The following is a 26100-nucleotide window of genomic DNA, read 5'->3' as shown; positions in this document are numbered from 1 at the left end:
TTATTTGAAATATTTTAACTGGTGTATTTGCCACTCCCATTGTTTGAATTGAATTAAAATGGAAAGCAGTAGGAAAACTAATTTTGCCTGTTATGTTATGGTAGTATTTCATGCAGTTGTGAATTAATCTAACATCTGACTATTAGGTTAATGCTTTATCCAAGATATCTGTCATCCTTGATCTTCTGTGTTAGGGGAGATTGGTAAGACCCATTCTCTTTGTGGCCGTTTCTGGAAGAAGAGAATCTTAAAAGATAGGGTGACATAGCTTATTGATCACAAGATAGATATGTAAAAAATCAATTTCTGTAAATTTTAGTGACATCTGTATTTTTTTTTTTTTATCTCAGGCAGACACACATATATCTGTTATTTTACCTACTGTTCATGAGGTGGATCTTTTCAGGTAAATTTTATTAACTGCCTTTACTCTTTTACTTTGTGATATTGTTTTAAATTTCTTTAGGAAATGAATGTTCTTTTTTTTTTTTATTCTTATGTTAATCCCCATACATTACATCATTAGTTCTAGATGAAGTGTTCCATGATTCATTGTTCGTGCACAACACCCAGTGCTCCATGCAGAACGTGCCCTCCTCAATACCCACCACCAGGCCAACCCAACCTCCCACCCCCCTCCCCTCTAGAACCCTCAGTTTGTTTTTCTGAGTCCATCTTCTCTCATGGTTCGTCCACCCCTCCGATTTAGGAAATGAATGTTCTTAAAGGTAGAAAAAACTGGAAGAAAATAGTTATTATGTTTCACATATTATTATAAATCAATGATTCATCCCTGACTATATATTATGAGCTTTGACAGGGAAATTTGGGTATGGACTGGGTATTACATGGTAGAAACAAATTATTTTTTGTTTGGTTTGGTGTGAGAATGGTGTTGTAATCATGTGAGAAAATGGACTTACTTTTTAGAGATGTATTTTTAAGTATTTTGAGATGAAATGTCATGAGGTTTGTATTTTATTTTAGAATACTTCAGTAAGAAGTGCCTGGCTAGCTCAGTTGGTAGAAACTAAGACTCTTAAAATACTTCAGTAAGAAAAAAATTAATGAAGTAAAAATGATAAAATATTTTTAACTCTAGATGGTATATAAATGGGGGTTGTTACACTATTGTCTTTATTTTTCTGTATGTTTGAAACTTTAAAAAATGCAAAATAAAAAAAGGGAGAAAGAATCTAGCACTTAAAAAAGAAAAGGAAACGTACCAATGCCTGTGCCTTACCCAGAGCAACTATATAGAAATCTCTGGACTGGTGCCCAAGTTCCAGCTCCTAGGTGGTTCTGATGTGTAGCCCAGCTTGAGAAACCACTGCTGTTGCCGAGCAGTTATTAAATAGTAATACATACAATCGGGAGGGCGCCTGGGTGGCTCAGTTGGTTAAGCGACTGCCTTCGGCTCAGGTCATGATCCTGGAGTCCCGGGATCGAGTCCCGCATCGGGCTCCCTGCTCGGCAGGGGGTCTGCTTCTCCGTCTGACCCTCTTCCCTCTCGTGCTCTCTGTCTCTCATTCTCTCCCTCTCAAATAAATAAATAAAATCTTAAAAAAAAAAAAATACATACAATCGGGAGTCATGTAAAAGACTTAGAATGGGTTTTTTGGTTTGATTTTTGTGTGTGTAGAATTTTGTGTGTGTGTGACCTTTAAACTGCATGGAATATTGCTTCAAAGAGTGATTTGTTTTATATGCTTGATTTGTTTTATACACTTGGCCCTAGTATAGCCCACAATCCCACTTCTAGGAATTTACCCCAATAAATATGAAAGCACATATCCACACAAAGACCTGTATGCAAATGTTTATAGCAGCTCTATTCATAGCAGCCTAAAACTGGAAACAATGCAAATGTCCATAAACTGGTAAATGGATAAACAAATTGTGATCCATGCATATGCATGGAATACCACTTAGCATTAAAAAAAAGTGCACTTTTTTTTTTTTAAAGATTTATTTATTTGAGAGAGAGAGAATGAGAGACAGAGAGCATGAGAGGGAGGAGGGTCAGAGGGAGAAGCAGACTCCCTGCCAAGCAGGGAGCCCGATGTGGGACTCGATCCCAGGACTCCAGGATCATGACCTGAGCCGAAGGCAGTCGCTTAACCAACTGAGCCACCCAGGCGCCCAAAAAAGTGCACTATTGATACAGTCAGCAACATGGGTGACTCAGAAGCATTATGCTTAGTGAAAGGAGCCAGATTTTAAAGAGCTACTTACTGAATAATTCCATTTATATGATATTCTGGAAAAGAGGCAGACATCAGATCAGTGGTTGCCTGGGGGTGGGAGAGGGAAGTCAGCTACAAAGAGGATGAAGGAAATTTTGGAGTGATGGAAGTGTTCTAAATCTTTGTTAAGTGTGAATTTTACTGTATGTAAATTATAAATCTTACTTAAAAACAAATTGACTTTCTTTTAAAAATTAGATATTGTAGCATTCTTAGAATGAAAAGGGAGAGTGAATGTCCCCCAGATAAATGAATAGTTATCACAGGAAAAATATACAAAGAAGGATGCATACTATATACCTTTTTTTTTTTAGAGAGAGTGAGCGCAACTGCATGGGAGTGGGTGGAAGGGGGCAGAGGCAGAGGGAGAGAGAGAATCTTAAGCCAGCTCCACGAGTGTCGTAGAGCCCCACATAGGGCCCTATCTCAGGACCCTGAGATCATGACCTGAGCCGAAACCAAGAGTCAGTCCCTTTAACCATCTGAGCCTCCCAGGCACCCCTACTATTTATACTTTTGATACTTAGTTCATTTAGGAATAAATTAAATAATATGCATAAGTTAATATAGAATTTGATTACTAGACATGTTTTCTTTTGAACTGCTGGGTGCAAATCTTAATGCTTTTCAGTTTATTATCAGTTATCTTTGCTTTTGTGGTAATTAATTATTCCTACCAATAACACTTTTTATTAGCATGTGTCTTTTCTCCTGATTATGAATGACATGTTCTTGTTTTTAAAGTAGGACAAGTGAGGGGTACCTGGATGGCTCCCACTCAGGTCATGATCTCAGTCAGGGTCATGAGATTGAGCCCGGTGTCCAGCTCCGCGCTCAGCAAGGAGTCTGCTTGAGATTCTCTCCCTCCTTCTCCCTCTACCCCTCCCCCTCACTCTCGCATGCACGCACGCACGCGCTCTCTCTCAAATAAATAAAATCTTTTAAAAAGTGGACAAGTGAGTGTGTTGTTTTTTTCATTCTTGTTGCTCAGGAGGTGAAAAAACTGAAGGTCGAACAATAATAGGCTCACACAGATAGTGCTGTGCCGAGCATTTAATATCTGACCCTCAGATTAGTGACAGCACTCTTCATTTTGTGTGTGGAGAGCTTACATTGTATGTTTTTTGTGTGAATAAAAGTTTAAATGTTTATCACTTATATTGAAGGTGATATTTTTATGTCAACAGTGAGCTTGAGAGCAAAGGACTGAGACCTGGAAAAATGTTTGAAGCTGAGTGGTAGAAATGCAGTTGAGTCTGGGGGCTTGTCTCCCTCCTTGTACCAGGTCAAGTCTTGTTAAGCTACCACTAGTCCATGGACCCTGACTTCGGTGTCAGCTCTCTTGATCACATAGTCTTCTCATTCAGTTTTTTTTTTTTTAAAGATTTTTTAAATTTATTCATTTGAGACACAGAGATAGAGAGAGAGAGAGCATGAGCAGGGGGAGAGGCAGAGGGAGAGGGAGAAGCAGGCTCCCTGCTGAGCCAGGAGCCCGATGCGGGGCTCAATCCCAGGATCCTGGGATCATGACCTGAGTCGAAGGCAGACGCTTAACCATCTGAGCCACCCAGGTGCCCCATCTCATTCAGTTTTTAAGTTGGGCTTACAGTTGAGGGACAGCTTTTTGTTGAAAGAAACACATTCTCTTGCCTAGAGTCAAGGACGTTTTACCTGATGATACTTGCTGTTGGTTCCTCACACGGCAAGAGGCATATCAGTTATGTGTCATCATGTTCCTCCTTGTCCCCTTCTTGATAATGAAGCCATCTTGGCTTTCTACCCCATTGGCAGTGTAGATAATAGCTATGAGTGTTCTGTATTTCAAAGACTATAAAAGTCTATTACTACATAAAATGTGTCTGATACTCATTGATACATGTTAGTTTCTTTTAGGTTTTTTTTTTTTTTTAAGATTTTATTTATTTATTTGACAGAGACATAGAGAGTGAGCACAGATAGGCAGAGCGGCAGGCAGAGGGAGAGGAGAAGCAGGCTCTCCACTGAGCAGGGAGCCTGATGGCGGGGCTCGATCCCAGGACCTTGGGATCATGACCTGAGCCAAAGGCAGACACTTAACCAACTGAGCCACCCAGGTGCCCCAGTTTCTTTTAGCTTTTAAGATTATAACAACATGCTATGTCTTTGGAAAAGTTTGAAACCTTTATCTAGTTATTTACTTGTCTGGTTATCTATTTATATATGTATCTATTTATTTATTCATCTATTTATTTATTTGGAGTAAGTTTCTAACTTTTTCCAGGGGATGACTCTTTTGAGGGGGCGGCAGTGGAGCTTAGCATAAAGCATAGCACTCCAGAATGGGGATATGAGAGTAGTGCTAAAAAAATACCCTATAGTTTCCCTACCCTCATTTTAGTAATTTTATACTGCAGTTAATTAGATGCCTACCACCAATATTTATTAAAGCTAGAGCTGGAGATAGGATATATTTCTTAAATATTTAATACTTACCTCCCCAATAAAACTAATTTTTGTAACAAATATTTCTAAAGTAATACAGGGGTTTCAGAGAATGCTTTATCTTGTAACTGTACTTGGTGTCTGTTTATACCCTTACTGATTATGTATTATAATACTTGTGAGAAAAAGCAATTTTCAGCTTTAATGCCTGAAGGGCACCCCACTATTAAATATATACTTACACACACTTGCCACTTTTCTATAAATTTGTGATTGTTTAAAAATTTTATGTACATAAATATACATATAAATGTATATGTGTATATATGTGTATTATATGTAATTATATATATAAAAATTTGAAACAATCACTAATTTACAGAAAAAGAGTAAGTATAATACAGAAAACTTTTTCCTTGTACCACTTGATGGTTGGACACCTGATGTCTCATCATCTCTGAATACTTTAGTGTCTCTCTCCTACAAATAAAGGCACAATGCCGTCATCAAAATTGGGAAATTAACATTGGTAAATTAATACCGTTTAGTTCAGATGTCACCAATTGTCACAATACCATCTAGTTCAGAATTGTCTGTTGCATTTACTTGTCATGCTTCTTCAGTCTCTCTCCTTCAGTATGGAATAGATCCTCAGTCTTCTTTCACACACCTGAGCTTCTTGTGGATTACAAGACAGTTATTTTGCAGGAAATCCCTTAGTTTAGGTTTGTTTGGGATTTACTCAAGATTAGATTTGAGCTCTGTGTCTTTGGCAGGGAGGTAGCTTGCCTTGTTACTGAAGATGTTCACTTTGTGGTATTCTCCAAGCTTCTCGATGATAAACTACTGGTTTTCCTTTTGTGATTAAGTATTTTGTGGGGAGGCACTTTGAAACTATGTATATGAGTTATTTATTGCTGTGTAATAAATTACCCCAATACTTTGAGAGAATATTTGAAAGAACAGATATTACTTCACACAGTTTCTGAGGGTTAGGAATCTGGGAACGTCTTAGCTAGATGGTTCTAGCTCTAGATCTCTTACGAAGTTGGAGTCAGGATATCAGTCAGGGTTTTAGTCAGTTGGACAAGTGGGGCATGAGGGTCTTGACTGGGGCTGGAGGATCTGTTTCCCAAAAAGGCTTACTTACTTGGCTGCTGGCTGGAGGTCACAGTTCCTTGTGGTTGTTATCAGGAGGCCTCATTTCTAGTCATGTGGACCTGCCCATAGGGCAGCTTGAATGTTCCCACTGTATTCAGAGGGGATCTGAGACAAGGCTGAAGCCACTATGTCTTTTATGACCCAACATTCTAGGTTGCACAGTCCTTATTCTGTTCATTACATGTAAGCCATTAATCTACCCCACAGCTAAGGGTGGGGGGTGAGAATTAGGCTCCATGTTTTAAAGGAAGTATCAAACAATTTGTAGAAATATTTCAAAACATCATACTGTGTATATCTGTATGGACTGTTGGTTTCCTGTTTTATTCAACAGGTTATTAAAGTCTTTTTTTTTTTTTAAAGATTTTATTTATTTATTTGAGACAGAGAGAATGAGAGACAGAGAGCATGAGAGGGAGGAGGGTCAGAGGGAGAAGCAGACTCCCCACCGAGCAGGGAGCCCGATGCGGGACTCGATCCCGGGACTCCAGGATCATGACCTGAGCCGAAGGCAGTCGCTTAACCAACTGAGCCACCCAGGCGCCCCGGTTATTAAAGTCTTATTATTCTCATTTGATGTTTCAGTTGTCCCCAGTTTGGCCAATTAGACTTGTCTCACTTCAAGTTGGCCTCTGTTTTTGTTTTTGTTTTTGAAATATTCTTGTCATTTTTTTTTTTTTTTAAAGATTTATTTATTTGACAGATAGAGACACAGCGAGAGAGGGAACACAAGCAGTGGGAGTGGGAGAGGCAGAAGCAGGCTTCCTGCGGGGCAGGGAGCCCGATGCGGGGCTCGATCCCAGGACTCTGGGATCATGACCTGAGCCGAAGGCAGACGCTTAACGACTGAGCCACCCAGGCACCCCTCTTGTCATTCTTTAAAGACTTCCTTGCTTTCTTGTGTAAGATGTTCCAGGCTTATCTTTTCTTTTTTAAATTAAAAAAATTGATATATTATTCACATACCATAATATCCACTCTTTCAAAGTATACAGTTCACAAAGTTGTGCATAAATACTCTCTAGTTCCAAAACATTTAATCACTTCGGGCGCCTGGGTGGCTCAGTCGTTGGGCGGCTGCCTTCGGCTCAGGTCATGATCCCAGAGTCCTGGGATCGAGTCCCACATCGGGCTCCCTGCTCAGCGGGAAGCCTGCTTCTCCCTCTCCCACTCCCCCTGCTTGTGTTCCTGCTCTCGCTGTCTCTGTCAAATAAATAAATAAAATCTTTAAAAAAAATTAAAAAATTAAAAAAATAAGACATTTAATCACTTCAAAAAGTAACCCTGTTCCTAGTGGCATTTATTCCCCATTTCTTCTTTCCTCCCCAGCCCCTGGGAGTCACTAATCTGCTTTATATCTCTATAGATTTGTCTATTCTGGCCATACCATATAAATAGAATCATAAATTATGTGGCTTTTTGTGTCTACTTTCTTTCACTTAGCATATCATTTTCATGGTTTATACATGTGGTAGCATGAGTCATTACTTCATTTTATTATGTTCCATTGTGTGGATATACCACATTTTATTTATCCATTAATTCACTGAAGGACATTCAGATGGTTTTTACTTTTTAGCTATTATGTGTAATGCTACTCTGAACATTTGTCTTTAAGCCTTTGTATGGACATATGTTTTCAGTTCTCTTGGGTTTTAAGATTATCTTATATTTTTCCTTCCCTAGCCCTGGAATCAGCCATTTCTCCAAAAAGCCTTGGCTTTTTTTTTTAATGGAGAATAGGATTCAGAAGCCAAGATCTGGGTACTACTTGTGCTCATTGCTATTAGGATATCATTGATTTTAGGCCCTCTCAGTGGACAGAGCTAGGGAGTATATACATATTTGTGAAGGGATGCATACATACATACTCATATATATATATACACGTTCTTACTATATATTTCTATATACATATATATTAAAAACCATAAAGTCATGCCACTACCCTCAATTCCAATCCTATAAGACAGGGTTCATTCTAGTTTTCTTCCTTTCTGTATTTGTATTTCTTTCTGAGAAACTACCTCCTATTATCCTTAATTAATTAATTTATTTGATCAGTCCCTGTTAGTAACCAGTCTCTCATCTCTGCTTAAATCCTCTCCTCTGTGCAAATGACTTTCTTACCCCTTTTGGGCTTTGACACTCCATACCCAGCTGCCCTTCTTCATGGATACCTTCCTTAACTTTCTCAGGCTCTACTCCATGCTAGACTGACCCCCATGTGGTTATCCTCCTACCCCATTTAGGCTTCTATATTGTACATTAGGCCCCCTCTCCATATGGGTGCCATCCTCACTTCGCTTGTGCTCTGGCTCCCAATGCTAGACTAACCCTCACAGGAATGCCCTCCTTACCCTACTGTGCTCCTACACCTCTTTCCAGGCCACCTCTCCGTGTGAACACCCTATTTCCCCTGCTCTTATGTCCCACCATGGACAGCTTCAATACACTCTGGCTCTGACACTCCACACCAGGCTGCCCCTCCAGGCCTCTCATACTTCTTGCCCTTCGCCCCAAACCAGATCACCTCCACACATGTACACCTTCTTTACCACATCTGGGTTCCAACAGCCCCCCAGGAAGCTAGACATCCACGTGGATGTCTCACACAGGTCCTCACACCCCTCTCTGAGCCAACATGTCTTCTTTCCCTCCTGGCAGAGATGCCTACCATGCACCATGTTCTGCTTTAGAATTGAATCGTTTAGGAAAGAAAGAGGAAGAAGAGGTCCTTTGCCTTATCCTTGAACTGTTTATATTGTTTTTTTGTTTTTGCACTTCCTTCACATTTGTTTTCTTGCTTTTGAATTGTTAAAATTAACTTTCCCTAATTTCCATTTCACAAATCTGTTTTATGTTTTTGCACTTAACGTGTTCTTCCTTCCTTCCTTCCTTCCTTTCTCTTTCTTGTGTGTGTATATGTTTTCAACTAGGAAGATTGGTTATGATCTTTATAAGTAGATATTCTCTAACCTGCTACAAAAAATCGTTACCCTAACGGGAGGAAATTACTAAATAAGTATATTAACAAGTGTCTGAGGCTAAGTAATGTACCAGACTAATTCCAGGGCTACTATAAAAATATGGAGCATTTCTGTAAGGGAAGGATCTGCCCAGGAAATCATTCTTTTGTTTGGCATTAAATCTCCCCCTTGTGATTTGTTTTCATCATTTTTTAATCTTGAAAGCATTAGCTTTTATTGTATTTTTTTAAAGATTTTATTTATTTGAAAGAGAGAGAGGGAGCATGAGCAGGGGACGCGGCAGAGGGAGAGGGAGAAGCAGACTCTCTGCTGAGCAGGGAGCCTGATGTGGGACTCAGTCCCAGGACCCTGAGATCATGACCTGAGCCAAAGGCAGACACTTAACAACTGAGCCACCCAGGCACCCCAAGCATTAGCTTTTAAATTAAGTACACCCAGTAAACATCCTTTGGAAAATTAATTTTTCTTGTTTTCTTTAAAATATTTAGAATAGAAATTCAAATGTAAGAAAGCAATATTGATGAAATAGGTCTACCATATGGTACAATTTAATAACTATTTTATATGTTTTTATTATATGTTAGCCATTTTATATGTCAGTATATTGCATTTAATTTTCTAAAAATTCGGATGAATCAAATTGGTGTGTTTTTATATAGATAAAAGGGACTTATGCATCACCATATTCTAAAGAATTTGTATGTCACAACAAGGTACAAATAGCTGGAAGAATTTGTATCAGTATGAAGTCTTTAGAACGATCATCTAAGAATTTAAAAAAACAGAGTGGGATAAATAACACTTCTGTATAAATACCTTTCAGGTGTTTCTGCCCGGTTTTCCTTCATAGTCAGATGCTTTGGGAGCTGGTCCTGTTGGGGGAGCCCCTCGTGGTCATGGCACCATCACCATCAGAGTCATCAGAGACTGTATTGGCACTTACTAGGTGAGTATAGGCACCTGACGGTGATGGTTGCAGCATTTTTCCATCTGTGATATGTTTGCACACTCGTTGCGTTGACCCACACAACTCCCTTCATTGTAAGAAGGCTGGGCTCATTATAGTACCGTTTCATGGATGAGAAAATTAATTCAGGCTCCACGAGGGCTAGAACTGTGTTTCGGTTTTTCTGAGCAACAAACATTCATTCGCTCAGCTGGCACCTGACAAATATGGGCTGCATGAATGGTCAGAGTCTCGTAAAAGATACATAGCGAGGAAGTGAGAGTGCTAGCACTTCACCCTATCTTCTGCCCCAAGTCCAGCGTGCTTTCAGCACACCATTCCACATGATTATGCATTTCCATTTGTCTTTCTGGTTTCCTAAAAGGAGTTTGCTGTTTACTGAAATAAATAAATAAATAATGCCACTGTGGGTATACTGTGTGTATTGATGTTTTATTGTTATTGAGTAGGGCCTTTAATTTTTTGTCCTTTGTTTTAAATGTTCTTCTTACTCCACAGCTGTATTTCTCCATTGAAGTACTTCAGCGACTTCCGACCTTATTTCACAATTCATGACAGTGAATTCAAAGAATATACTACTCGTACTCAAGCCCCGTGAGTAAACAAAACAACTATTATTGACCAAGTAGTACCTGTATAACCAAATTATATAAAATTACATCTTGAACTTACTGGCATCTTGATTTTATAAAGGAAGGTTTGAGGAGCTGCTTGTAACACTTCTACATTTCAATTGTCAATCTTATTTTCTTTTTTTTTTTTTTTTTAAAGATTTTATTTATTTATTTGAGAGAGAGAGCATGAGAGGGAGGAGGGTCAGAGGGAGAAGCAGACTCCCCGCCGAGCAGGGAGCCCGATACGGGACTCGATCCCAGGACTCCAGGATCATGACCTGAGCCGAAGGCAGTCGCTCAACCAACTGAGCCACCCAGGCGCCCCTCAATCTTATTTTCTTTGAATGATTTTATTTATTAGTGGAAGCTGTATTGTCATTAATAGCCATCTGACTATACTTTGAGTTCTGTTTTCTTGCCCTATTTTAGGGCCTCTTACAGCATCAGTTATCTCTTATTGCTCTGTAACTTCCTTTTCCTTCTTCCTCTTCATTTCTTCCCCTTCCTCCTCTTCATTGAATTGGCATGGAAACATGAAAATTCTTCCGAATATGTCAAAGGGGAAAAAATTATCTTACCCTTTCCCTTTTAGCTCCTGCTCTATTGCTTACATTCTTTTCATAGCTAAATTTCTAGAATAACAACAACAACAATCTCCATTTACTGTCTTTACTTCTTGGTTTTCTGGTTGCTTCTCAGTCCATTGCAGGTTGATTTCTCCACTTCCAGTGAAGTCATTCTTGGCCAGAGTCATCAAGACCCTCTCCCTGCCCTATCCCATAGGCACATTATTGTCTTAATTCTTCTGCCTTCCCTTTCTTATAACATTTAAGCTGTTGAGCTTGAAAGCATTTTTTAAAAGATTTTATTTACTTTTGAGAGAGAGAGAGAGAGAGAGCCCACCAGTGGGGGGAGGGGCAGAAGGTGAAGCAGGCTCCCCAATATGGGACTCGATCCCAGGAGCCTGGGATCATGACCTGAGCCGAAGGCAGACACTTAACTGACTGAGCCACCCAGGTGCCTAAGCTTGAAAGCATTTTAATCCTTGATGCCACTCTCACCTGGCTGTCTGGTGATGCATCTCAGTCTCCTGTGCAGAGAGGTCTGTCTCTGCCAGCACCTTAAATGTTGGTGTTCTCCAGTCCTGTGTTCTGGGATCTGATTTCAGACTGATAATTCTTTCTGAGCAGTCTTATCTGTACCCACAGCCTCTGTTAAGACCCATATACTAATAACTGAAATTTATCTGCCTAGCCCAGATCTTTGCAAGGTGCAGACCTTTATGTCCAGGGTTTTGTTGTTGTTTTTTACCACTTTACCACCTGGACATCTTAATGGCACCTGAAACTAAATGTATGCAGTGAATTCTTTGTTTCCTGTTTTCTTCCCTAAACCCATGAATGGTACTACTTTTTCCTTAGTCATCAAAAATCTAAATTGTCATAAATTTCTCCTTCTTAACATGTCCCACATCAAGTTTTACCAAATTCTGTCAGTTCAACACCATAAAATCTCTCTCATAATAACATTTGTTACCTGCTTTCCAAAAGTCTCTTCCCAGTCTTACTGTCTCCAGTCTTTGTCATATCTGCTGTTGCTTTTTCCCAAACCCTCTCCCCTCCTTATAGGGCATCTTCCAGATTTCCCCTAGAATGATCTTCCTACATTTTCATTCACATGGCATCCTTCCATTTGGTTCTCTAATACCTTCCATTTGCCTACAAGATTTTTAAACTTCTTAGCACATTAATTTGGCACTTAATAAACTTCTTAGCATATTAACTTGGTACTTAATAATCTGGCCAGCACATACCCATCTACTTTCATTTCTGACTCTTCATCCTTCTCACTTTATGCTGTGGGAATGCTGAGCTCTTTGTAGTTCTTCAAGCACACCACGATCTCACTTCATTGCTTGGCTCGTACTATTTGTTCTCCTGCATCACCTTTACCTCCCTTATCCACTTGGCAAAGAACTTCTATTCATCTTTCATATCTTTGTGCAATGTCATCTCTTTGGTAAAGCTGTCTTTGTTTTTTGTTTTGTTTTTAGAGATTTATTTATTTTAGGGAGAGAGAGAGCATGTGTGCACACGCAAGGTGGGGAGAGGCACAGGGAGAGGGAATCTTCAAGCAGACTCCCTGCTGAGCTCGGAGCCCTACATGGGGCTTAGTCTCAGGACCCCAAGATCATGACCTGAGCTGAAATCAAGAGTCGGATGCTTAATTGACTGAGCCACCCGGGCTTACCTATTGAAGCTGTCTTTGAATCCCCTGGTAGACATACAGTTTCTCCTTTGTAATTGTCGTATGTGTTATACCACCTTCTCTATTTCCTAATTTTGGCATTGTAATTGGGTATGTATGCCTTTCTTTCTGTATGCTTTTAAAAAGACTATGTCTTTTTATGTTTACTTGCCTAGTGCTAAACATGGTGCCTGGCATATAGTTGAGACGTTAATGCATTGAGTGAAGGAAAAGAAAATCTATTGTTCAATCTAAAGAAATTATAAACTAGTCTTCACTGGAACATTTGTCTTTTTCTCACTTTGTTTCTGTTTTGTTTTTATGTAGGCCTTCAGTTATCTTAGGAGTAACCAACCCTTTTTTTGCGAAAACACTCCAGCACTGGCCGCACATTATTCGAATAGGAGACCTTAAACCTGCAGGTGAAGTATAAACTCAGCGTTCTGTTTTCAGTATGTGAGTTGGCTGAGTAGGTTCATTTCTTCCCCTTTGTTTTCATCTCTTGATTACTTTTTAATTATGTTGTTGGTAACCTTTTTGGAGGCAATCTGAATAAGGGCCTTTGAAGAAGAGCCTAACTTCCCACTAAAATATACAGATTCTTATGTGTAACCCATCATGTCCTCCTATCAAAAAATGCACTTCTAGTGTTATAAACATGGAATGAATTATAAAACAATGAAACCTCAAAATTTTGAGCAACTTTTTGTATATGGATAAGCCTCATTAAACAGGGATTTCCAACACTGTTTGAATAAAACCTTGTAGAAGCTAGAATTATTCAATTTGGCACAAAATTCTCTGCTAGGTCTCAAAACAAGCATTATACATTTCCATGGCAATGGTATTGATTAAGGAAATGGTCAAAGGTTGTGCTTTCCTTGAGGAAAAGGTAAATAGTATTTTGCTTGTAGTAACTATTTAATAAATGTGTTTAAATGAGTAAGTTAATTCAGATGTTGGAAGTGTTGTTAACTTAGATGACAATTTAATGGTATCTCTGACATTCCTCCCTGGACATTCCTGAATTTTCTACTGAAATAGTAAGACTTGAGATACTGAAAATATTTTTTTTTAAAGATTTTATTTATTTGACAGAGAGAGAACAGCGAGGGAGGGAACACAAGTAGGGGGAGTGGGAGAGGGAAAAGTAGGCCTCCCCCTGAGCAGGGAGCCCAATGCAGGGCTTGATCCCAACACCCTGGGATCATGACCTGAGCCGAAGGCAGACGCTTAACGACTGAGCCACCCAGGCGCCCCGAGATACTGAAAATACTTTTAAATAACTTTATGATGTGTTACTTTTAAAGACTTCTTTTGGTATACACAGGAATATTTCAAATATTATTTAATAATTTATTAGATATCCTTTCTGGTATATACATAAATCTAGATAGATATGTTAGATTCAAACAATAACAATTTTATTTTTTTATTTTTTATTTTTTAATTTAATTAATTTATTTAAGACAGAGAGAGAGAGAGAGAGAGCACGAGTGGGGTGAGGGGCAGAGGGAGAAGCACACTCCCCGCTGAGCAGGGAGCCCAAAGTGGGGCTCAATCCTGGGACTTCGGGATCATGACCTGAGCTGAAGGCAGACATTCAACCAACTGAGCCACCCAGGTGCCCCAAGCAATAACAATTTAAATGATATTATTTACGAACATTAGACTCAATCTTATACCAAAATCCTTAGAAGCCTTAAGAAATCTAGGAAAGAGCAAGTAGCTTTACCTTGGCTGTCAGATCTATGTGTTCTTATGCAGAACAGCCTCTTTAAGCCTCAAATTCTTTGTCTGCTGGGAGATTAAACAGTTTCTGACTCAGTGGCATTCTGTAAATGTCAGTCACCTGCCATTTCACTGGTGTCCTTTCTGATTTAATGATAATTTAGAACATAGCAATCACCAGAGTCTTAGCTATGAGAAGATATGAAATATTTTTTAAAATCTTAATTTAATATTGACATTTGTTTTCATGGTTTTGTCCTATTAATCTAGACTATTGGATTGATTTTAATATAGTTGACTACTGTTTATTATCTTTTTCCAATGAAAGAGGCTCTTGGTTGTGGCTTTAAGTAGAGGAACTTTTGCATAAAATCATTGGTAAAGTAGTGTGTTTAACTTTATAAGAAACTGCCAAACTTTTTTCCAAAGTGGCCCACCAGTTTTACATTTAAAATTTTTTTTTAAGTTTATTTATTTATTTTTAAGTTTTTATTTAAATTCCAGTTAAGATGCAGTGTAATATTAGTTTCAGGTGTACAATATAGTGATTCAGCACTTCCAAACATCACCTGGTGCTCATCAGAAGTGCCCTCCTTCATCCCCATCACCTATTTCACTCATCCCCCACCCCCAACCTCCTTTCTGGTAACCATCAGTTTGTTCTCTATAGCTAAGAGTCTGCTTCTTGGTTTGCCTCTCCCTTCCCCCACCCCATGTTCATTTGTTTTGTTTCTTAAATTCCACATATGAGTGAAATCATATGGTATCTTTCTCTGACTGGCTTATTTCACTTAATATTCTCTACACCTAGCATGGGGCTCGAACCCATACCCCAAGATCAAGAGTTGCACGCTCTTCTGACTGAGCCAGCCAGGCACCCCTCATTTTACATTCTTTTTTTTTTTTTTTTAATTTTATTTATTTATTTGACAGAGAGAGAGACATCGAGAGAGGGAACACAAGCAGGGGGAGTGGGAGAGGGAGAAGCAGACTTCCCCCTGAGCAGGGAGCCCCAGTGCAGGGCTCGATCCCAGGACCCTGGGATCATGACCTGAGCTGAAGGCAGACTCTTAACAACTGAGCCACCCAGGCGCCCCTTATTTTACATTCTTACCAGCAGTCTGTAAGAGTTCCTATTTCTTCACATCCCTGCCACCAGCATTTGATCCTGTCTGTGTTTTTCATTATAGCCACTTAATGGGTTTGAAATAGTGGTTTTCATTTGCTTTGCCTTAGTGAATAATGATGTTGAGCATCTTTTCATCTACTTTTTTTTTTTTTTAAAGATTTTATTTATTTATTTGAGAGAGAGAATGAGACAGAGAGAGAGAGCATGAGATGGGGGAGGATCAGAGGGAGAAGCAGGCTCCCTGCTGAGCAGGAAGCCCGATGCGGGACTCGATCCGGGACTCCAGGATCATGACCTGAGCCGAAGGCAGTCGCTTAACCAACTGAGCCACCCAGGCGCCCTCTTTTCATCTACTTATAGTTGTTCATATATCTTCTTGGATGAAATGTTGATTGAAATCTTTTGCCAATTTTTAGTTAGGTTACTTGTCTTACTATTTAGTTGTAAGAGATCTTTATGTATTTTGGATACAAGTCTGTGTTTAGATATATGACTCACAAGTATTTTCTCACAGTATTTGGTTTCTTTTTTGTTTTCTTAATGATATCTTTTGAAGTGCAAAAGTGTTTTTTTCTCCACAGTTTGATTGAGATACACTTGACAAACAGCATTGTGTAAGTTTAGGGTGTACAGCTTAATGACTTATATATATTGTGAAATGATTGCCACAATATGTTTAGTTAATATCTATCACCTCATATGGATACCAAAAAAATAAAAGGAAAGTAATGTTTCCTTGTGATGATAACTTTTAGGATTTACTGTCTTAACAGTTTTCAAATATAATATTATACAGCAGTGTTAACTATAGTCATCATGTTGTCATCATGTATCTGCATTACATCCCCAGTACTTAATTTTTCTTTTAACTAGAAGTTTGTACCTTTTGATCACTTTCATCCATTTCCCCTAACCCTCACCCCTCACTTCTGATATCTACAAAAATGTGTTTAATTTTGATGAAGTCTAGTTTATCAGTTTTTTTCTTTTATGGATTAGCCTCTTGATACTGTATCTAAGAACTCATTGCCCAACCCAGGGTCACAAAGATTTTCTCCTATGTTTTCTTCTAAAAGTTTTATTTATTATGTTGGCACCTCCATTTAGGTCTATGAACCACTTTAGTTATTTTTTGTGGGTTAGGGTCCAAAATAATCTTTTTTGCAAGTTGCTATTCAGTTGCCTTAGCACTATTTGTTGAAGATTATCTTTGTTTCTATTGAATTTCATTGGTACCTCTGTGGAAAATCAACACTGATGCAATGTCTTGATTACTGTAGTTTTATAGTAAGTTTTGAAATCAGGAAGTGTAAGTCTTCTAATATTGTTCTTCTTTTCCAAAATTGTTTTGGCTATTCTTGGTGTTTTGCATTTCCATATAAACTTTAGGATCACTTTGTTAATTTCTGCAGCCAGCTAGCTGGGATTTTGATAGGAATTATGTTAATATGCAGTAAATTTAGGGTTCTTTTTGGTGTCTCTGATCCAGGAACTTGAGATATCTTCTGTTGTTTAGGTCTTTAATTTTTCTCAGCAATGTTTTGTAGTTTTCTTTTTAAAGGTGTTTGTTTTTTATTTGAGAGAGAGTGAGAGAGCACAAGCAGGGGGAGTGGCAGGCAGAGGGAGAGGGAGAAGCAGGCTCCCTGCTAAGCAGGGAACCTGATGGCGGGGCTCGATCCCAAGATCCTAGGATCATGACCCGAGCCAAAGGCAGACGCTTAACTGACTGAGCCATCCAGGCGCTCCTGTAGTTTTCAATATACAAGTCAAATTATGATGTTAGATACAGGTTTTCATAGATGTCATTCATTAGATTGAGGAAGTGCCTTTCTATTTCTAGTTTGTTGAGGATTATCATGAATTGGTGTTGAATTTTGTTAAATGCTTTTTCTGTATCTATGGAGATTGTCATGTGGTTTTTGTCCATTATCAATATGGCATATTAATTGCATTTTGGATGTTAAACCAACCTTATATTCCTTGCGTAAATCCCATTTGGTCATGGTGTATAATCCTTTTTATATGTTGCTAGATTTGATTTGCTATTATTTTTGTTGAGCATTTTTGCATCTGTATCCATGAGGGATATCGGTCTGTAGTTTCTTTTCTTGTGATGTCTTGCTAGCTGATATTCTTGCTACTCTGAGAAGCCTCTTCAGGCAAGTGAAGTTACCATTTAAAAGTAAGGCCTAGGGAGGGAGGGGAGGAGATAATTCTTGAATTGCTTTTTCAAATGGGGATGAGGACAGATACGGAATATTAATTAGAACTTATTTTAAGCAGCCTACTTTAGAGATGAGCTGCTGTGTTCTCTCTGATTATTTCCATCACCAGCTTATTTGAACCACTTCATCAGGTATCATTTTTTTCTGCAGGAAAGCAATGGTGGTATATGGAAACATTACGCTTTATAGATTCTTAGTGGTCACTGAGGAGTGAATGCTAGAGGTTGTCAGTATCCTCAGTTTGGTCCTTGTTAGTTAATGGAGAAAATATGTTGTGAACAAAGGCACCAGGGGTAATTTGATAATTTGGGGCAAGACTTTAGTGTCTGACTGTTTCTGGGACTGGTAGGTCTTATGTGAGCACAATTCTTAACAGAAGTGCAAAATTTCATTAAGTTTAGTGTGTTTATGATACTTTTCCCCACTTATCTTAAAAGTTGTTTTTATTGTGGTAAAATATACATAATCTAAAATTTACCATTTTAACTAGTTTTAAGTATCTAATTCACATAAAAATAATACAGTGGCATTAAGTATATTGATAGTGTGCAACCATCACCACTATCCATTTCCAGAACTTCTTCATCATCCCAAACAGAAGGATTTGGATTTAGTTCACCCAGGGGGAGGTGGGTGGGGAGATGGGGTAACTGGGTGATGGGCATTAAGGAGGGCACTTGATGTAATGAGCACTGAGTGTTATATACAACTGATGAATGACTAAATTCTACCGCTGAACCTAATAATACTCTATATTAATTAAATTGAATTTAAAAAAAATTTAAAAAAACTAACACAGTGGCATTAAGTATATTCATAAGGTGCACCCATCATCACTATCCAGTTCCAGAACTTCTTCGTAATCCCAAGCAGAAGGATTTGGATTTAGTTCACCCAAATCCAAAACCCATTAAACAATAGCTCCCCAATTATTGCATCCCCCAGTCCCTGGTAACTTATAATTTCTGTTTCTATAAAGTTAACTCTTCTACATATTTCATATAAGTGGAATCATGTAATATTTGCCCTTTAGTGTCTGGCATATCTCACTGTTTTCAAGGTTCACTTATGTTGTATCATGCAGAAGGAATTTCATTCCTTTAAAAAAAAAAATTGTGGTGGGACACCTGGGTGGGTCAGTCAGTTAAGTGACTGCCTTTGGCTCAGGTCATGATCCCAGGGTCCTGGAATCGAGTCCTGCGTCGGGCTCGCCGCTCAACGGAGAGTCTGCTGCTCCCTCTGCCTGCCATTCCTCCTGCTTGTGCTCTCCCTCTCTGGCAAATAAATAAATAAAATCTTAAAAAAAAAAAATTGCAGGGCGCCTGGGTGGCTCAGACGGTTAAGCGTCTGCCTTCATGATTAAAAGACAGGCAAAGGACCTGGAAAGATAATTCTCCAAAGAAGTTATTCAGATGGCCAATAAACACATGAAAAGAAGCTCAACATTACTAATCCCAGGGTCCTGGGATCGAGTCCCGCATCGGGCTCCCTGCTCCTTGGGAGCCTGCTTCTCCCTCTGCTTCTCTCTCTCTCTCTCTCTGTCTCTCATGAATAAATAAATAAAATCTTTAAAAAAAAATTGCAGTAAAAAGCACATAACACGATATTTACCATCTTAACCATTTTTTAAGTGTACAGTTCAGTGGCATTAAGTGCATTCACATTGTTGCACTATAATCACCACCATCCACTCACAGTGCTCTTTTCATCTTGCAAAATTGAAACTCTTGAGCCATTAAACAATAACTTACTATCCACTTCTTTCTCCACTCACCCCGCCCTAGCCCTTAGCAGCTACCTGTCTACTTCCTGTCAATATGAATTTGACTACTCAAGTATTTCATATAAGTGGAATTCTACTTGTCCTTTTGTGACTGGCTTATTTCGCTTAGTATAACGTCCTCCAGGTTCATTCATGTTGTAATGTGTCAGAATTTCCTTCCTTTTTAAGACTGAATAATATGCCATTGTATGCATGTACCACATTTTATTTATCCAATTATCTGTCAGTGGACACTTGGCTTGCTTCCACCTTTGAGCTATTGCAAATAATAATTCTATGAACATGGGTGTAGAGATACCTCTTTGAGTCCCTGCTTTCATTTCTTTTGAGTATGTATCCACAAAAGTGGGATTGCTGAACCACATAGCCATTTGTGTTTAATTTTTTGAGAAACTGCCATACTGTTTTTATTTTCCATTCCCATCAACAGTGCACAAGGGTATCAGTTTCTCCACATCCTTACTAACACTTGTTATTTTTTGGTGTTTTTTTTTATGGTAGCCCTTCTAATGGGTGTGAGATAGTATCTTACTGTGGTTTTGATTTGCATTTCCCTAACGATTAGTAATGTTGAGCTTCTTTTCATGTGTTTATTGGCCATCTGAATAACTTCTTTGGAGAATTATCTTTCCAAGTCCTTTGCCTGTCTTTTAATCATGTTGTTTTGTTATTGTTGAGATGTTAAGAGTTCTTTATATATTCTAGATACCAATCCCTTATCAGATAAATGCTTTGTAAATATTTTCTCCCATTCCATGAGTTGTCTTGTCATTCTCTCATTGGTAGTGTCCTTCGATGCACAAAAGTTTTAAGTTTTGATGAAGTCCAATTTATCTGTATTTTCTTTTATCGCCTCTGCTTTTGGTTTCATATTCATGAAAATCCATTTATCTTTTTTTTTTTTTTTAAAGATTTTATTTACTTATTTGACAGAGGAGAGACACAGCGAGAGAGGGAACACAAGCAGGGGGAGTGGGAGAGGGAGAAACAGGCTGAGCCGAAGGCAGACACTTAACGACTGAGCCACCCAGGCGCCCCAATCCATTTATTTATCTTTTAATTCATGAGTGTTGGATATATATCTTGGGGCATTTTTCTGCCCATTGATCTCAAGGCCAGGACCACTGCATATGCTGCACAAGTTATGAAACACAACAGCCCTTCTTCTGTCTTTGAAAATTCAAGACTATCTGAGAGGGTCAGTAAAACTGCAGAAAGAGTATCTTCTGCAGGATCAGCAGGGAAGGCACAGCAAAGCTGAGATTCATAACTTTACCAGAAGTATACATTTAGTTTTAACCCTGTAGAGGGATCATTTCTCCTGATATAAAAGGATTATTTCTTCTGGATTATACCTAGTTTTAGTTCCAAATTCTGTTAAATGGAGAAATATAATGTTAAGATGATGGTACTTAACAAATATTCCTCAAAGCGAAACTAATTCTATTAGCGTATATTGGATCAAATTATAAACTGATAATTTCTTTTTTTTTAATATTTTTTTAATTTTTTTTTAAAGATTTTATTTATTTATTTGAGACAGAATGAGAGAGAGAGAGAGCACATGAGAGGGGGGAGGGTCAGAGGGAGAAGCAGACTCCCCGCCGAGCCGGGAGCCCGATGCGGGACTCGATCCAGGGACTCCGGGATCATGACCTGAGCCGAAGGCAGTCGCTTAACCGACTGAGCCACCCAGGCGCCCCTAAACTGATAATTTCTGACCAGAAATTGAGTTTGGTGATTTCACTAAAGGTAAAATATTTGGCCTAAATGTGGAAGATTCTAATGCCCATATACAGAGGTGCTGTAGCCTTGACTATTAATTTAGTAATGTTAAATACCCCTCTCTAACGTGCATTGTACATAACAGACATTGAATAAGTATTTTTTTTAAGATTTTATTTATTTGGGGGGGAGAGAGCACAAGCAGGGAGAGCAGCAGAAGGGGAGCAGTAGAGGGAGAGTGAGAAGCAGGTTCCCCGCCAAGCAGGGAGCCCATCATGGGGCTTGATTCCAGGACCCTGGGGTCATGACCTGAGCCGAAGGCAGACGCTTAACCAACTGAGCCACCCAGGCACCCCTGAATAAGTATTTTTAATTAAAATAAATATCTGTAATGATGGGACTTGGGTTCATTGCAGACACCTGTTTTTTTTTTCCAAAGCCATCTGACAAATATTCATTAAAAAATTTTTTTTTGTAATAGGCAATGTATCTTCATGATTAATTTTCTTTATTACATACTACAGTGTAACAATGATGATGACTAGGGTTAGAGATCAGTATGCATCTTACACCTGATGAAATCCAGTGCATCAGAGGGGAATTGTGTGAGTGAAGATTGCTGCATGGGTTTATTTTTGTCTTTCCCTTTTTAAAAAGACAGACATGGTTGCAACCTATCTTCATTATTACCCAGAACATATTGAATATAAAGAATATATGAAACCTACTGCCAAACTCTTCTCCCCTCTGATACTTGGTTCTTTTTTGCACAGTGAATTTCAGAAAATAATATGTTAATAAACAGTATTGGTGGATAGAACAATTGCAAGTCCTTTGTGACTTGGAGCAGAAGGAAACAAAATAAGTACAGAAATATTTAGACTTATTTGAACCATTGTGGTTTTACACATGCTATTTGGATTCTTGGAGTCAGAAGCAGATAAATGACTTGAAATTAGTTATCTGTTGTATAGTTAAATATGTATTAATTCTGTACTTACTAAGGGGACAAAAGTTTTACAGATCTTGTGGTGAGAAGCTACTCTGAATTCTGGAAAGCACAACCACAAGATTCAAGATGAGAGATGTTCTCATAAGAATTAGTACATGGGAAGAGATAGAATACATGGATGAAGTAAAATCTATCAGCTAATGAATCAAAAACATTCTGAGGGGTGCCTGGGTGGCTCAGTTGGTTAAGCGTCTGACTCTTGGTCTCGGTTCAGGTCATGATCTCAGGGTCGTGAGATCGAGCCCCGAGTCAGGCTCTGAGCTCATCGTGGAGTCTGTTTAAGATTCTCTCCCCGTCTCTCCCTGTGTCCCTCCCCCTGCTCTCCTGTGCACATGCTTTCTCTTTCTCTCTCTAAAATAAATAAATAAATAACTTTAAAAATTCTGGAAACCTGAGTGTTTCTGGACTTTGCTCTTCTCGTAGTCTGTCCCCAAAGCCTCTTGGTTTTATCTCCTCCACAGAGCTCCAGTAGCTCCCTCTCTTCTCTTCCTTGAGGCACATGTTTTGCTTCAGGTTCTATATCTACCCAGGAGCAGTATTCCACAGTGCTTCTGTTTTATCCTCTGGCTCTCCTATTCCACCGCAGACTCCTTTGTGCACCTGGCAGACCCGCTCAGGAGGCCTGTCCATCTGTGGCTCGGGCCTGTGGTTGTGGTTAACACCGTCACCACCTGGCGGCAGTGAGTGTGTTAAATGTGGATTTGATCCTGTCAGCTCACTCCCCATCCACTAACCCCCTACGCCCATGCTTTCAGTCTCGGGCACTGCGATGTCAGACATCTGAATAGTTCCTCTTGACCTGACCTTTGAATACCTCTCTGGCTTTATCTCCTGCCCTTTTTAGCATACCCTCCATTCCTGCCCTTGTAGTGTCGTGGGTAAGAGTGATGGCTCAGGACTTAGACCGCCTTATTTCATATCCTGATTCAAGCATGTTAACTGTGTGTCCTTGGACAAGTTGTTCTCTGGAGCTAACAACCTGTCTGAATGGGGCATTGACCAATCAGAGTGGATGATGGCAGGAAAGAGCCAGTTTTGGTGCATACCAGGTCAATTTTATCCATGCCTGAGTTCCTTCATCTGTGAGATGGACATGATAAAACCTACTTCTTTATGAAGATTAGATGCGATCATTCATGTGGTATTCTTAGACCAAGACTGGCACAGATAAGGATTGAGTAAATGGTGGCTATTACTATCCTTACCATTATGTATAACTCCTTAGGCAACATGCTCTTCATGCTTCTGGACATAACTCTGCCTAAAAGGTCTTTTTTTCTTCTGGATAACTTTTTATTTCTCTTATAAGACTGCTGACATCTCACTTCCTTTAGGAAATCTCAATAATTTTTTAACTCCTCTTTGCCTCCTCTTTTGGGTTTCCATAGCATCTTGTTCATAATTTTATCCCAGCACATATCCTACATATTGTCATGTATCTCTATTTGTCTTACTAGGAACTAGTTGAACTAGTTGAGAACTAGGAACTACAGGAGCTAGTTGTTTTACTTTTTTATTTCCAGTATCTTGCATTTACTAATACTTACTGAATCGATGAAAATATTAGTTGTGTACATGACAGTGACTTCTTAACAAGGGTCTGTTTAAAGTTATTATTGGGGCAGTTGATAAAATTAGAGTATCATCTTTATTATTCTAAAGCTTTTCTGTAAGATTGAAATTATTTCAAAGTAGAGAATTTACAGAAATACCTGTTTTACCATAGTACATGCTCTTAAAATTTTTTAACAATATAAGATTACAACTGAAAATGCTCTGTGCTCCTACAATTCCACCCCCACAGAAAACTGTAGTTAGCAGTTAGATGTATATAACAATTTAATGAAAAATGTGTTTTCAATTTAGAGCCTTGAATTAGATAATCTGTAGATTGTCTTTCAGTTCTTAGGTCCTCTTACACTTAGAAGGAGGATGGAGAAAGGAAAAGAAAAAGTCTGTTTAGTGTGCTTATGACACTTTTAAGTGCTTTCTTGAGGCATTTTTCTGCTGATTAGAGGGTTGTTTAGATTGTAGCTTCTTTTGACCCCAAGACCAGAACCACAGCATATGCTGTGCAAATTGTTCACAGCTGACCTGCTCAGGAGGCCTGTCCATCTATGGCTTAGGTCTGTGGTTGTGACACACACTGTCACCACCTGGTGGCAGTGTAAGTTTCTATAATGCAGAAACAGAATTTTGGGAGGTGTCAGGAAAAAACTTTTGAATACTGTAAGAGTTGCTTGCAATTCCATTTACTCTTCCAGATGATTTTATTAATATTTGGCACATAGGTTTTCAATTCCATGTATTTGGCACAAAGATTTTAAATTACAAGTTAAGTGACAAAAAGAAATTTTTAAGTAATGATAGATATTAATGAAAGATCAAATACCCATTTTATATAATTTACACATTTTTTCTGTAATGCTATAATAATCCAGCATTTATCCAGTATTAAAGCACCAGGAATAAACTCTTGAATATTATTTGATGTTAAGAAAAATACTTCAGGGGCGCCTGGGTGGCTCAGTTGGTTAAGCGACTGCCTTCGGCTCAGGTCATGATCCTGGAGTCCCTGGATCGAGTCCCGCATCAGGCACCCTGCTCGGCGGGGAGTCTGCTTCTCCCTCTGACCCTCCCCCCTCTCATGTGCTTGCTCTCTCTCATTCTCTCTGTCTCAAATAAATAAATAAAATCTTTAAAAAAAAAAAAAAAAAGAAAAATACTTCAGTGGTGCCTGGGTGGCTCAGTCGGTTAAGTGTCCGACTCTTTATTTCAGCTCAGGTCATGAGATCAAGCCCTGCATTGGGCTTCTGTGCTGAGCGTGAAGCCTGCTTGAGATTCTTTCTCTCCCTCTGCCCCTTCCCCCGTGCACACTTGCTCTCTCTCTCTCTTTCTCTCTAATAAATAAGTAAAATTTTTTAAAAAAGAATACTTTAGCTATAAGATCCCTGATTGAGTAATAAACAGTCAGTGGATTATTAGTCTTACAAAATTCCAGTTTTGTAATATGTAAAACTCGAATAATTATGAGTCTTTATGATATTTCCTTTAGGTGAAATTCCTAAGCAGGTTAAAGTGAAAAAATTGAAGAACCTAAAGACTCTGGATTCTAAACCTGGTATTGATTTTTATTATTATATTTTATTATTTTTATTAACTTTTAAATATATATATACTTATGTGGGTACTTGGGTCTTATTATTTACCGTATTTTCTTTACTTCTTAGGAGTTTATACTTCTTATAAGCCATATCTAAGTAGAGATGAAGAGATCATAAAACAATTACAGAAGGTAATTCCTTGCTCATATTATTAATTTAAATTTCCTTGTGCAGGTAAGCAATATCCAGTTAGGGAGTATGTGCATTATGTATGATAATGTGAAATGAGGTCTTTCTTTTGAACCAAAGCTTCACAAAAATCAGAAGCCTAAGCAGCAACAATTATGGGCTTGAAATGTGGAGCTGCAGCTACCCACTAGTGCCAGTCTTTCTAGAAACTTGAGAGTTATAGTGAAAAAGTCATGGACTCTTCCATGAGGTAGTTTAGCAGCCAACAGGGGATGGTTAGCATTTTTTGGAAAATGTAAATAATACTTATACAGCAAGTGTGAAATAAAGACAATTCAATGTAAACTGATACTTTTATTTTTTTTTTTTTTAAAGATTTTATTTATTTATTTGAGACAGAGAGAATGAGAGAGAGAGAGCACATGAGAGGGGTGAGGGTCAGAGGGAGAAGCAGGCTCCCTGCTGAGCAGGGAGCCCGATGCGGGACTCGATCCCGGGACTCCAGGATCATGACCTGAGCCGAAAGCAGTCGCTTAACCAACTGAGCCACCCAGGC

General features: G+C 38.8%; 1 protein-coding gene across 4 annotated transcripts in view; it reads left to right on the top strand.

The window, feature by feature from the left end:
• DENND6A (DENN domain containing 6A) overlaps positions 1-26100 on the top strand; it is a 59597-nt gene that overhangs the window by 26635 nt on the left and 6862 nt on the right. For all 4 annotated transcript variants that reach the window (XM_081819384.1, XM_081819387.1, XM_006737302.3 and 1 more), the window contains 6 exons: positions 351-406; positions 9642-9764; positions 10284-10379; positions 12974-13068; positions 25307-25372; positions 25482-25546. In XM_081819384.1, coding sequence (XP_081675510.1) covers positions 351-406; positions 9642-9764; positions 10284-10379; positions 12974-13068; positions 25307-25372; positions 25482-25546 — 501 coding nt within the window. The remainder of the gene's footprint in view (positions 1-350; positions 407-9641; positions 9765-10283; positions 10380-12973; positions 13069-25306; positions 25373-25481; positions 25547-26100) is intronic.

Source organism: Leptonychotes weddellii, chromosome 1 (assembly GCF_054177405.1).
Source record: "Leptonychotes weddellii isolate Sample4059 chromosome 1, ASM5417740v2, whole genome shotgun sequence".
Taxonomy (NCBI): Eukaryota; Metazoa; Chordata; class Mammalia; order Carnivora; family Phocidae; genus Leptonychotes; species Leptonychotes weddellii.
The sequence above is the reverse complement of the archived record's forward strand: the minus strand, read 5'-3'. Positions and strand labels throughout refer to the sequence as shown.